We start from the raw sequence: 13,958 nt of genomic DNA, 5'->3' as shown, positions 1-13,958 counted from the left end.
TCTGGTGTCATCACATTTCTGGCAGCTGCCCTCATTTGAGCTGGCTTACAATCAGCTGCTGGTGCCTCACTGATGTCCAATCTATCTGTCTGCTTCAGCCGAGCCCATAGGTCCCTGATATTCCACCAGCCGGTCAGCATCTGGCCAGTTTGAGCCCATGGCACTTCAATGTCTGCCTTGCGATTTTCCCCACCTACCTGGGTCTCTCACCAGTCTTTCTGGTGCTCTTCTATGTCACCTCCAGCATCCTGAACCCACTGCATGTTTTATGCCCACACTTCTCTACTGAGCAACATGCTATATTTCTTTCGGTGGTGTCTTTTCTGGTGCTTTCCACTTGGCTTGCTCCTCTGCATGTGGCACCTATGGTGATGTCTTTTTCCACTGCTTTTGAACTCCCTCCCAGCCCTCCTTTTACTCTACACATGTTTCTTCACATGCTGTGCATTCAGACTGCCATTGTGTCTCAGCCTGGCCACTGCTGGTTGAACCTTGCCACTGTACAGCCATCGACGCCTTTCTGACCTGTCCCTCCTTATCCTGCATTTCAGTGATCATGGAACACCCTCTGCCTAGGACCCTGTCTCCACCATCCAGGGGATCTCCTTTTCCCTTCCTGCCTCTTTCAATTCCAGCTGAGATGACACCACTGTCTCCTTCTGAGGGGGAAGGGGTACTGTACATGGCTGTATCCCCTGGCCAGTACAACTGCCCACACTACACCCACATGTTGCAAGTTGTCTAGTTGCAGGGATGTAGGTACTTCTCTTCCAGACTTCTCCTAAGCTAAAGGCTACACTACATGTGCACCGTTGATAGCAGCCCTGAGATCAAGGGCCATTCCTTCATCTGTGGTCATGTATCCACACGTGAATATCTGTTACCTGCCTGTATAGGCTGTGATATGACCACCAGCAGGCAGACGGGCTCCATCCCATACTCCATCGATCAGAGCCAACTCGTAGCCTGCTCTGGGCAGTTACACTGGGTGCATCCTGTGGCCCATCAGTAAGAGCTGTATAGTTCACCTCATCTGCTCATTGGCATCATTCCACACTGGGTGGACACTACTTGTTGAGCACTGCCTCCCAGTGGCCACCAAACCTGTCGGCACCAGCTCGCCAGTGTCATAACACCAGAGCTACATAGACTGCCTTGTTGGTCCATCAGCTGTCGTGTCATGTGTGCATGGCCACTGCTAGTTAGGCGCTGTTCCCAATAGCCACTGATGCCTGCTGCCACCATCACAGGCCTACTGGTTTCACCAGTGCTGCCAGTCTTGCTGAGCACCAGCCTCACCAATGCCACATCATCTCACCAGGTGTCAGCTGTGCCCAAGCTACAACATCAGTGCCATGTGCCAGCTGCACACACACCACAGCATTACACTGGGTTCTTGGAAGGAGCATTCTCTACTGTCTTTTCTAATGTCTATTTTATCAATTCAGATAGTTTATGTATGGACTCAAGTGTTTTCATTACAGGACTCATCAGTGTAAATGTATGAAACAGACACAACTGAAATAAACAATCATAAATAAAATGTAAGAACTTTTGACAGGATACAATGAAATGACCTCCATTATTTTTAAAAGATGCAAATATTTATTTACGTACTAGTTCACTTCTACTAACTAACCCACTTAATTTACAATATCTCATGCATTTCTCTCCAACATATGTGAAGCCACAAGATTAACTGTTTCATCAGTTTTTAAAAGCTGTATTATTAATGATGCTAGTAATACCCCATATAATTGCTATTGTTCCTTTCAAAAAATGTAAATGAGAAAAGGAAACCATTCACATGAAGCTGAGTGATATATGTTGCATAGAAACGCATACTGTGCAAAGATGTTACTAGCTTTTGAGTTATCACTCTTAGTGGAAAGTAAGTACACAATCTCACACAAAAAAGCACACAGGCATTCAAATACACCATTGCATACTTCAAGAAGCACATGATGTCAATGATTTAAATTATTAAAATACTGTGTCAAGAAGACACAAAAAACTTGTGACATACCCAAGAGAATATCATGAGCTGTCGGTGACAGCACAACGTGCAATCTTAATCTACGTCTACATCTACATGTATACTCTGCAAATCACACTTAAGTGCCTGGCACCTTTAGATTTGACTGATTTATTTTAGTACTCATGTGGATGATCCCTCATTTTTCACTATTTAGGGTCAATTGCCAATTTTTGCACCATGCAGATATCTTTTTTAAATCATTTTGCAATTTGTTTTGCTCTTCTGATGACTTTAATAGACAATAAATGACAGAATCATCTGCAAACAGCCTCAGACAGCTGCTCAGATTGTCTCCTAAATCATTTATACAGATAAGGAACAGCGGAGGGTCTATAATACTGTTTTGAGGAATGCCAGAAATCACTTATGTTTTACTTGATGACTTTCCATCAGTTATTATGAACAGTGACCTCTCTGGCAGGAAATCATGAATCCAGTCACATAACTGAGACAATATTCCATAAGCACGCAATTTCACTACAAGCCACTTCTGTGGTACAGTGTCGAAATCCATCTGGAAATATGGAATCAATTTTAAATCCTTTGTCAGTAGCACTCAACACATCATGTGAACTAGTTGTGTTTCACAAGAATGATGTTTCCTAAATCCATGTTGACTGTGTGTCAATAGATCATTCTCTTCGAGATAATTCATAATGTTCAAACACAATATATGTTCCAAAATCCTGCTACATATCAGTGTTAATGATATGGGGCTGTAATTTAGTGGATTGTTCATACTATATTTCTTGAATATTGGTGTGACCTGTGCAACTTTCCAGTCTTTGGGTGTGGATCTTTCGTTGAGCAAGCGTTTGTATATGATCGTTAAGTATGGAGCTATTGCATCAGCATACTCTGAAAGGAACCTAATTGGTATACAGTCTGGACTGAAAGACTTACTTTTATTAGGTGATTTAAGTTGCTTCACCATTCCCAGGATATCTACTTCTACGTTACTCAAGTTGGCACTTTCATAAACTATCCAGTGTGGCTGTTTTACCTACACTTAAGTCCAGGGGAAAAAAATAAGCAAATAATAAACCAGACACAGATGAAAACGATAAATTAAAAACAAATGTAGCCTTTGATTGGTCCACTGATATAGTCTGTCATAATGTAGTCCCCCCTCCCACACACTCGCACTCTAACTCTCTCTCTCTCTCTCTCTCTCTCTCTCTCTCTCTCTCTCTCTCTATCTCTATCTCTATCTCTGTCTCTATCTCTATCTCTGTCTCTCATTTTTAAAGGATATGAAAAGTAAATATGCAAGCAAAATATGATTTTACCTATGAGTTCGCCGACTGGAGTCTGAACTGTGTTCAGCTCGTGTACCCTCTTCAAATAAAGCACCCACTTGTCCATCTAGTGCTGCCACATCTTCCACAACACGCTTCATTACAGCACGCACTGTTCTGGGTTCTATTGTATGTAGCCAATCACGTGTTTCCACAGATTTTCGCAACATCTGAGATGCAGAATGTAACATGTTTAAACACGATAAGATTTAAATTACATAATCAATTATAATCAATAAAAAATAATAATATTAAGTAATAATATTTCAGGCAATTGAAGGGCAACATAGGGGTGTGTCTTATCAAAACAGAGAAAACTTGAGCTAGCATAATATGTGCACAGTGTTAATAACATGATGAATCTCCAGCTTTGAGAATGTCTTAAATTGTCATTGGGAGACATAAGGAAGATGAAAAATAAGTGGCTGCTGGAGAGAAGGATAACTTACCCTGAACTACTTTTCAGGAGAGAGAGAGATAAGGTGCACAGATTGTGGAGGGGGGGGGGGAGGGGGGGGTGTCAGCCAGAACTGCTGAATCCACCTTCACCTTTGATGTTTTCTCGCTCTCTTCCTTCTCTCTTTAATCTCCACAGAGTGTGTTATCTCGGGGTATAAGTCTGGACAGTAGTCCCAGAAAGAAAGTAACTGTCTGTTGGGATATGCCAGGGGTAGAACACTGAGGACCCCAATGCTGGTATAGTAGTGAGGATAGAGTGAGATGGGATCCTGTCACCTGCACATACAGATGTATTCAGATAACCATCAAGACCTGATAGTTACAAAGATGTGGGTATCTTCACCCTAGTTATAACCGGAAGCTTCATATTTTTTCTTTTGTCAAGTGGCTCATTGCAATTAGTCATCATTAAATGTTTGATAAAAAGCCAACCCTGTGGGTGATCGGTGACAGAGACTGTGAGATGAAATACTACTCAACACTTTTGCCAGCAATCTTGCTGTCAGGATCTACTGGTCACTTCTTGTGAAATAAGACAGCAAATTAATGATGGAGGAGCTTGCTTAGTTCATGCAAATGATAATATGACACTAGGAATATTTGTTCACTGGAAATCTTTTTCTTAGATAATATAAAATATAAATATTTCAATAAAAGAAGTGAGCCCCTCTATTACCCTCTGCACCCACTTCGGGGATGGCTACTTTAGGGAAAGTCAGGTTATCACTAAGGAAGCCATCATGAGAAAAATTATAGTTGGGAGAGGCAGAGGCACTAAACACTTTGATATTTTGTATAAAGTGAAATAGATTTGCAATTATTAATGAATGAATGGATGAACTTCAGAGCATTCAAACATTGCAGGCCAAAAGATAGACAACATTTGTTAACAATGGTATTACGGCTGCTTCTGCACCACAGCATTGTTTGTTTGCAAAATTTGGCAAAATCTGAAGTACGGACTTTGTCTGTATGAACAACTATGACCTCCACCAATCTGAACATGGGTAGCAGGAACACATATCGGATATGCTCACATTTATAGTTGGAGAATAGCACACATTTTTAAAAAAATATAAAAAAGATATTACCTGTGAAACATTAAGTCCTTGCATCCGCACATAATGATTTAGCAGGTCTTGTGCAGCTTCATGCATGGCTGCACACAGTTCAGAAGCTGGTGTTGTCTCATGTTGTTCTTCTATCCCAAACAGTTCATCAACAGTACTAAGCTAAAAATACCAAATATAGTTATTACTATGAATATGTGATACAATGTTTGATTTTTTGAAAATATTAATTCACATAACAGAAAATTAGTACTTGGTGCAATGATCAGTGAATGAACCTAAATGTGCTAAAGTTGTGTAGTGTGCGTAAGTAGATGAAACTTCCATATGTATGCCTTGCTCTTAGTCCTGCCTACAAAATGATTTATTTAACACTGCAGAAAATGACAGATTGCTACTTACCATAAAAAAGACACATAAATCACAGACAGGCACAATTAAAAGACACTTACATTAAGCATTCAGTCACAGCCTTCATCATTAAGATAGACACACATGCCATACGCACACAAGCAAGCACACATCATGCTCACGATTGCCAACTCCAGCGTCTTGGCCTGAGATGCTGGAGTTGTTGATCGTGTCAGCATGATATATGCTTGCTTGTGTGTGTGAATGGTGCACGTCTCTCTTTCACTGATGAAGGTTGTGGCTGCAAGCTTTAAGTAAGTGTCTTTTAATTGCGTCTGTCTGCAACCTGATGTGTCTTCTTTAGGGTAAATAGCAATCTGTCTTTTCCTACATTGTTGATATTTCTAGCTAGAGTTTCCATTGTTTGAAATGGTTTATTTATTTTCATGTCCTTTAAACCAGAAATTTCTTGAAAATAGCCCATACAATTAACTCATTGCTAACTTTAAAAAGTTCATTTAGTGTGCACGCTTCATCCAGTAGGTAGCACTGCAGCAGGTAACCTGGGTCTTGCAACTTGCCACATTTGTACAGAACATCTGTTTCATTCAGAAGGAACCTCCCCCCCCCCCCCCCTTCCTGCCGCCCTCCTCCACCACCCAACTTCTGCTTGTTGGGCTTGAAGTGCACCACTCCCATTCACATCGAGTTCAAAGTATGGCAGCTTACTGCCAGAAACAAATTCTATTCTTGGGAGGATGTCTGCATTCTCCAGTTCTATCACATGTCTTTGATTGAAGGTGCTCCCAAGCAGATTGCAATCTTTGTATTGGGTGGTGGGAGTCAGTTTCCATCTTCGTTCTCTCAGCATCCTGATCCGGGGTTCTGGATGACTTTTCTAAAATGTACCCCTTTCCCTAAAAACCTCTCCAGTCCTTTTCCTTCATCTCTTTTCCTTCCCCCTCAATTCTTCCACCAGAAAAAGGAGCAACTGGCTCCAAAAGCTTGTAAAGTTAAATCCTTTTAAGTGTGTGTGTTCCCATGCTGCCACTTGGTGAGTAGATCTTTTTTATCTGTCCATTTACAATATAATGCAATGTCCTGCTGCACATGGACATGGTCCCAATGAGGGGTAGAGTTTCTGCACTAGTGTTGGTTTCAGGTATTCTGTTGCAGTTTTCATTGACTCACTGACTGTGGTGTCGAGCTACTTCACCTACGCAGATGGCACAGACCCTGGCTTAGGTGTTGATACAATGTTATTTAAATGTCTGGATGCAATACTGGGTTGTGTGTCAATACACTATGTGATCGAAAGTATCCAGACACTCCCAAAGACATACATTTTTCATATTAGGTGCATTGCATTGTGCTGCCACCTACTGCCAGGTACTCCATTATCAGCGACTTAAGTAATCATTAGACATCATGAGAGAGCAGAATGGGGTGCTCCGTGGAACTCATGGACTTAGAACGTGGCCAGGTGATTGGGTGTCACTTGTGTCATACATCTGTATGCAAGGTTTCCACACTCCTAAACATCCCTAGGTCCACTGTTTCCAATGTGATAGTGAAGTGGAAATGTGAAGGGACACGTACAGCACAAAAGCGTACAGGCCAACCTCGACCGTTGACTGACAGAGACCGCTGGCACTTGAAGAGGGTTGTAATTTATAATAAGTAGACATCTACCCACACCATCACACAGGAATTCCAAACTGCAACAGGATCCACTGCAAGTACTATGAAAGTTAAGCAGGAGGTGAGAAAACATGGATTTCATGGTCGAGTGGCTGCTCATAAGCCACACATCATGCCGGTAAATGCCAAACGACGCCTCACTTGGTGTAATGAGCGTAAACATTGGATGACTGAACAACGGAAAAATGTTGTGTGGAGTGCTGAATCACAGAACACAATGTGGCGATCCGATGGCAGGGTGTGGGTATGGCGAATTCCCGATGAACATCATCTGCCAGTGTGTGTAGAGCCAAAAGTAAAATTTGGAGGTGGTGGTGTTATGATGGGGCCGGCCGGTGTGGCCATGCGGTTAAAGGCGCTTCAGTCTGGAACCGCGTGACCGCTACGGTCGCAGGTTCGAATCCTGCCTCGGGCATGGATGTGTGTGATGTCCTTAGGTTAGTTAGGTTTAAGTAGTTCTAAGTTCTAGGGGGCTGATGACCACAGATGTTAATTCCCATAGTGCTCAGAGCCATTTGAACCATTTTTTTGTTATGATGGGGTCGTGTTTTTCATGGGGGAGGCTTACACCCCTTGTTGTTTTGCATGGAACTATCACAGCACAGGCCCACATTGATGTTTTAGGCACGTTCGTGCTTCCCACTGTTGAAGAGCAATTCGGGGATGACGATTGCATGTTTCAACATGATCGAGCACTTTTTCATAAAGCATGACCTGTGGCAGAGTGGTTACATGGCAATAACATCCCTGTAAAGGACTAGCCTGCACAGAGTCCTGACATGAATCCTACAGAGCACCTTTGAGATGTTTTGGAATGCCGATTTCATGCCAGGCCTCACCGACCGACATCGATACCTCTCCTCAGTGCAGCACTCCATGAAGAATGGGCTCCCATTCCTCAAGAAACCTTCCAGCACCTGATTAAATATATGCCTGTGAGAGTGGAAGCAGTCATCAAGGCTAAGGGTGGGCCAACACCATACTGAATTCCAGGACTACCAGTGGAGGGTGCCACAAACTTTTAAGTCATTTTCAGCCAGCTGTCCGGATACTTTTGATCACAGAATGTATTTTGGCTGTGAGCAGTGCTGGAGTCATTCACCTTCACACATCACAGTAGATTCTCACCATGCTTCTCTTTTACTGAAACAGAAAATCAGGTATTTGTCTTGCTGGGACTTAGCTTCTGGTGGTTATTAGCATAATAGAGGCAGAGTGTGTACAAAGTTTGTGCCAATTTCTCTTCAATCCCTAAGAAGCCCGAGTCTTGCACTGCCACTGCTGTATCAACACTATGTATGACATGGCTAGTGTGATCTGGTATTGCCCAGTAATTTGTGTACACATTGTGCAATATTGGTGCCAGGATATTTCCTTCCTCATGGTAAACCATTCTTCTGATTCCTCCACCAACTGTTCTTTCCATAGAGACTAACATAGAGTCTCTTCAATCCCTAAGAAGCCCGAGTCTTGCACTGCCACTGCTGTATCAACACTATGTATGACATGGCTAGTGTGATCTGGTATTGCCCAGTAATTTGTGTACACATTGTGCAATATTGGTGCCAGGATATTTCCTTCCTCATGGTAAACCATTCTTCTGATTCCTCCACCAACTGTTCTTTCCATAGAGACTAACATAGAGTCTCTTGCTGAGGAGAACGGTGCCAACCAAGGATGTCAGATGATGGTCTCTTGTCCGATCATATAGTTTAATCAGTGTATTGTCAATTAGATGAAGACCACTTCAGTAATCAACTTTTTTTTCAAATCTGCCCTCAAGATGTTGTCTCCTGTTTAACAGCTGGTCAGTGCATAACTTTAAATGTCAGAAACCTGCTTGCTGGTGTACAGATTTCTCTTCTAGGATGCTTGTGATTCGATGAAGTATCAGGCATTCCATGATCTTCAAGGTATGGCAGAACACTGACACAGAATGGAAACTTTTTGGGTCATTTCACTCCTTTCTTGGTTTAAACAGTGTGGGGACTGTGGCCTTCTCTCCACATCTTTGAGATCTACAACTTGGCAATAAAGTTGTTCATCATATTCAGGTGTCATTTCCGTGTTTTTGGTCATATGTTTTCAGTTTTTTAAACCTTCAGTTTGTCAACACCAGCTGCTCTGTTGAGCTTCACATCATGGATGGACAATTCCAGCTCAGCCATGGTGACCACATTTTTGAGAAAATATCTTTCACTCCAAAGATCCCATGCTATGTGCTCTTGAGTCTTTGTAGTTACTTTGGGGATATTGTTCATAGAACATGCGGGATCTCTGATGAGGTTCTTGAGGAGCTCTGAGGCTCACTTCCTGTTCACTTCCATGTCATGACTTCCAACCATGTTGCTCCACTTTATCTTTTGGCTTTCAGCAATAGTTCACATCAGCTCAACTCTAGCTTGTACACTCTGTTCAGTGAAGGAGTTGTTCTGGCAGAAATCTTGATATTTCTGTAGTAGAGGTTTGGCAGTCTTACAAAGTTCTATTACATACTCTATCATACAGTCTCATTGTCTGTTATCTCCTTGAAAGTCATATGGTTATGTCAATGAAGTGTTCATACCCTTGGACTCACATGGTGGATCTGTGCTGTGTGTGAAAACTCATTCACCTGTTTCTATCGAGGGAGGCGGTGCAGTGGTTCGCACACTGGACTTGCATTCGGAAGGACAATGGTTCAAATCTGCATCCAGCCATCCAGATTTATGTTCATGATTTCCCTAAATTGCTTCAGGCAAATTCCAGGATGGTTCCTTTGAAAGGGAATGACCAATTTCCTTCCATAATCCAAGCTTGTGCTCCATATCCAATGACTTTGTTGTTGACAGGATGTTAAAAATTAATCTCCTCCTACTCCTTGTTTGTTTCTAAAATTAAGCTCTGGTCCCAGAAAAGACAAATATGATGTCAGGAGTGTATCCTATTCTACATCTGTCACTTTTGAAAGTGAAGTTGTCATGAATCAGCTGAAGGTCACGAGCACCTGTCCGAGAACGATCAGGGATGTGGAAAGTCTAGATATACATTAAGATAGAAAAGTATCTGTCAAACACTAATACTTGGTGCGCTTTCATTTCATTTAACAGTGAATCTTGTTATCACTTGTTCATGTTAATATAAAGATGGCCACCATAAAAAACTCAACACAACGATAGTAAGCTAGTTTCATTTATTTTTCCTCCAACATAGAAGTAACTTCCATCTGATGTTATATGCTTAGCACAAAATAAAATAACTGCAAGTAAATTATAGCAAGTACCTGACAAATATTTCAAAATGAGGTATCTTCTATTTTTTTATGGCTAACAGATTAAGTGAGTATTGCATGTACGCTTTATTATCTGCTGTCTAATGCCAGTAAATATTTCCTGATAAATATGAAAAATGGAAGTTTCCATCAAGGGAAGAACAATCTTAACATGTTACTATCAGTTTTTGTGTCTCTCCAAATCATCAACAAGTAACAAAGCCCTGACATTAATCAAATCTAACAAGCAGAAGATTTTTCCAAAGATGAAGCATATTACTTACCAAATAATGCACACTAGATGATTCCAGCTCAAGACAGGTCTTGGAAAGTAGCAAGAGCAGTGAGGGCAAAGGTACAGATTTCACTGAGTCACTGCAAAAGGATCGGGCTGTAGCTGTTAAATGATGCAGGAAACCTACAACCAGCTCCTCTCGTACACTGTCCACACAGAATGCATCACGAAAGTGAGGCTTCAGCCCAAATGTCAGTTCAGGTTGCACAAATACCTGTAGACCAGAATATGGCAAAAAATTAGTTTTATTCTTTTCCTGCAAATTAAAGTATTTTACATTATTCATACTTATACACCATATTCTACTGATAATAACTAAAGAGAATTGCTTATAAGTAAGTAGGAGTATACACACAAACTATAGCTTAATAATAACTGATAAGTGATACCCATTCTAATTTTTGTGTGTGGTAAAATTTAAATTACTTTATTTCAAAAATATTTAGTGAAACTGAAGTCAGATCTTTTATCACCTTAAATTTAATTGTGATGGAAGACCACTGACATGACCTTCATGCAGATGTGTAAGTTTCACATAAATATTAGAGACTTACGTTGACCTTGTGTGACTCATAAATACAGGTTCGAAATCAGAGACTTTCATTCACAAAATTTTTCCCAGGTGCAACAATTGGAAGTTTTAATGTAAATGGGGAGTCAAGCAGAATTAAAATGTGCTGCACTTCTCTTGAAAATGTTAAGATAGCCCGAAACTGTGCCCACAGATCCAGCTATCACAAAAGTTCAAAAAATGATACTGGAAAATCAGTATTTAAAGATGTATGAAATAGCCGTCACCATTAGCTTATCAAAAGAAAGAGTACAGTAAATATTATATGAAGTATCTATGAGAGAGCTTTGTGTATGGTGGATGCTGCATTTATTGCATAATGTCCAAAAGTAAATGGGAAAATGAATCTCTCAGGAATGTTCAGACTGTTGTAAAAAGATCGCTACTGATTTAGTCTGACTGACTGCTACTGTGGACATGGGACTTATGCAACAATTTACACCAGAAATGAAACCATAATTATAGCAGGTGATGGAAACTGGAGGCTCTGCATCATTAAAGGCGAAGTTTATTTCTGCTGAAAAGATATTGCAGGTGCTTTCTGTGATGAAAAATGTGTTGTTTTTATTAAGTACCTCCCAAAGAGGAAAATAATAATTTGTAAATTACATGCAAGACTTATGCATTTGCATTTTATAATAGCTGTTTTGCCATTTTAATGTATACCTCCACCCATTCCACATACCTGAAAGTTTCCCTTCATAGTGGGATTTATGGAACGCAAGTAACTGAATAAATTAGTTAATTAATGAAGATAGGAATTTTGTTGGCCTTATCAAATAGTCTTCATGAAAAGAATTTATTCACTGGAGAAACATTGGACAAAGTGTATTAACGTAAAAGAGTATTGTGTTGAAATAAAAGTGCATATTTTAATCCAAAATCTACAGTCTTTCAATGGCAAGCCGAGAAATTTTCACATAGTCCTCGTAGTTGATCCAATGTTCTCATGATGCACTGCTGAGGCATATAGTTATGAAGCTCAAACATATAAATAAACAGTTCATCAACACTGACCCATAACTGAATGAAAGTTTGCAAGTGATAAATCAATATACAACTGACACTTGACAAGATCCTTTATTATATTTGATCTGCATAAAATAGTGTGATATTACAGCCATATTGAACGGAAAAACAGACTTATGAATAAACAATGTGTTATGGGGTCAATAATAATAATGAAAAAGCCATTCTATAAGGAAGAAAAGCAATAAACTGCTACCCATACACAATGCCACAATATAGGAGCTAACTTATAGTACTCGACTTTCAAGCATTGCTTTACACATGAAATGTTGTTTGTGCAGTAATGCCCTCTGTATTTTTGCCTTCTGGAATGCATTTACTTCCTCTCACAGAGTTCTGTTCCCTGTTCGGCCTGTGAAGAACCTACGCTGACATTGCAGCGTAGAGACATTGACATAACAGTGTAGATACTAAAGTGGTGGTGAAGGATGTCCTTACGCATGTGATGCCCCTATTTTTTGTTTCCTTTACCTAGTGTTAATTTTCGACTACCAAGGACCCAGCATTTCTGCAATGCTGACAGGAATGGTCATGCCTAAAAAGGAACAAAAGCAGTGGCAGCTACCTCTTATGTACACTTGCTAATTCAGGGCATAATTGTCCAGTTAGTGCCTGATCCCAAAGTTCAGACTACGGTGTCGACCTATTCCAACCCTTCTTTAGCCTACACTGCTCAGATTGCAGACTTGCATGAGTTGATGGTGGCAACAACAGATATTCTTTCTGATAACTGGCAGGTGGCTCACTTAGGTGCATATGATTAACAGCACCCGGTGCCTTGCAGGGTATCCCAGATGGGCTTGCCATTCACCAAGTCACTGTATGGTGATGATTCCAGAGCAGTGACATTGCAGCACTGCCTCTCTTGACCAGTGCTGAGCTCAGTGGGTTTGCATCAGTCACAGTGTTGTAATTTCTGCCCACAGTTATCTTTGGGTCCTCAGCATAATTCTCCTTCTGCTAATTGGGTTAGCCAGTGGTCTAGTCAGGACTGTCATTTGCTGCACATTCATTGGGACGGTCTGTACCTGGAAGGCATGTGTGGGGTATGCTACGGGATAGGCCATTTTGCAACTGTTTGTGACAGCGAGCCATGAGTCAGTCTCTGGATGCCCTTGAGTTCTCGCTGGACTGTGAGGCCATCCCTGCCGCCCTGTGTGGGTTATCACAGCCTATTTTGCTGAAATTGTTTGTGGAGAGGTGGCCGGTTGAATTTCATGTCAACATGGGAGTGATGGTCAGCTCATTCATTGAGATACGTACAGGCTCCTCGGGTGCCCAGAGTCGCAATGGCCACTGTGTCAGGTTGTGTCTTGTAGTAAACAGTGCACTCCTTTGTGGGGGCAATTCTTTAATGTGGAACAGCAACTTACATCGATAATAATAAATTCACCATTGGCATAAAATATTTTTGGGCCTATTCTTTTTTTGGCTTCCAGTTTGTTGACAAAGTGCATTTAATGTCTCAATCCACTTATTTTCATGATTTGGACACCCTACTGCAGTTATACGACTCACTGTTTGAGAACACTTTGGGTTGGGCTGAAAATTTCAAGGCACATGCTTCACTTACACCATCAGTGGTACTGAAGTATTTTAGCCCGTGCCACAGTGCCTTCATGATGCATGACAATACAAAAGTCAGTTGCAGCACTGGCAAGATCAAGGCACCATGTTTTCTATTCCATTGAGTCCGTAGGCCATCCTTTAGGTGATGATGCACAAGCCCAACAGCACTATATGACTTTGCAGTGATTTTAAACAAATGGTCAATGTTAAATGTGCCTTTGATATGTATCCATGTCCACAGACAGTGAAGTATTTGGTGAAGTTGTCTGTAGGCTAGAATTTTTTATACTTCAATTTGCACATTGTCTACCTGCAGTTGCTGTAGAT

At 41.0% G+C, this 13,958-nt stretch overlaps 1 protein-coding gene across 1 annotated transcript in view; it reads right to left on the bottom strand.

Moving 5' to 3' along the window:
- Window positions 1-13,958, bottom strand: part of LOC124802658 (vacuolar protein sorting-associated protein 51 homolog) — a 134,336-nt gene that overhangs the window by 18,711 nt on the left and 101,667 nt on the right. Inside the window, exons 10-12 of the mRNA XM_047263564.1 lie at window positions 10,452-10,676; window positions 4,887-5,027; window positions 3,328-3,506 (exon numbers count right to left, since the gene is read on the bottom strand). Of these exons, the coding sequence (XP_047119520.1) occupies window positions 3,328-3,506; window positions 4,887-5,027; window positions 10,452-10,676 (545 nt within the window). The remainder of the gene's footprint in view (window positions 1-3,327; window positions 3,507-4,886; window positions 5,028-10,451; window positions 10,677-13,958) is intronic.

This window comes from Schistocerca piceifrons, chromosome 6, assembly GCF_021461385.2.
Source record: "Schistocerca piceifrons isolate TAMUIC-IGC-003096 chromosome 6, iqSchPice1.1, whole genome shotgun sequence".
NCBI classification, from domain to species: domain Eukaryota; kingdom Metazoa; phylum Arthropoda; class Insecta; order Orthoptera; family Acrididae; genus Schistocerca; species Schistocerca piceifrons.
This window is presented reverse-complemented; position numbering and strand designations above follow the sequence as displayed.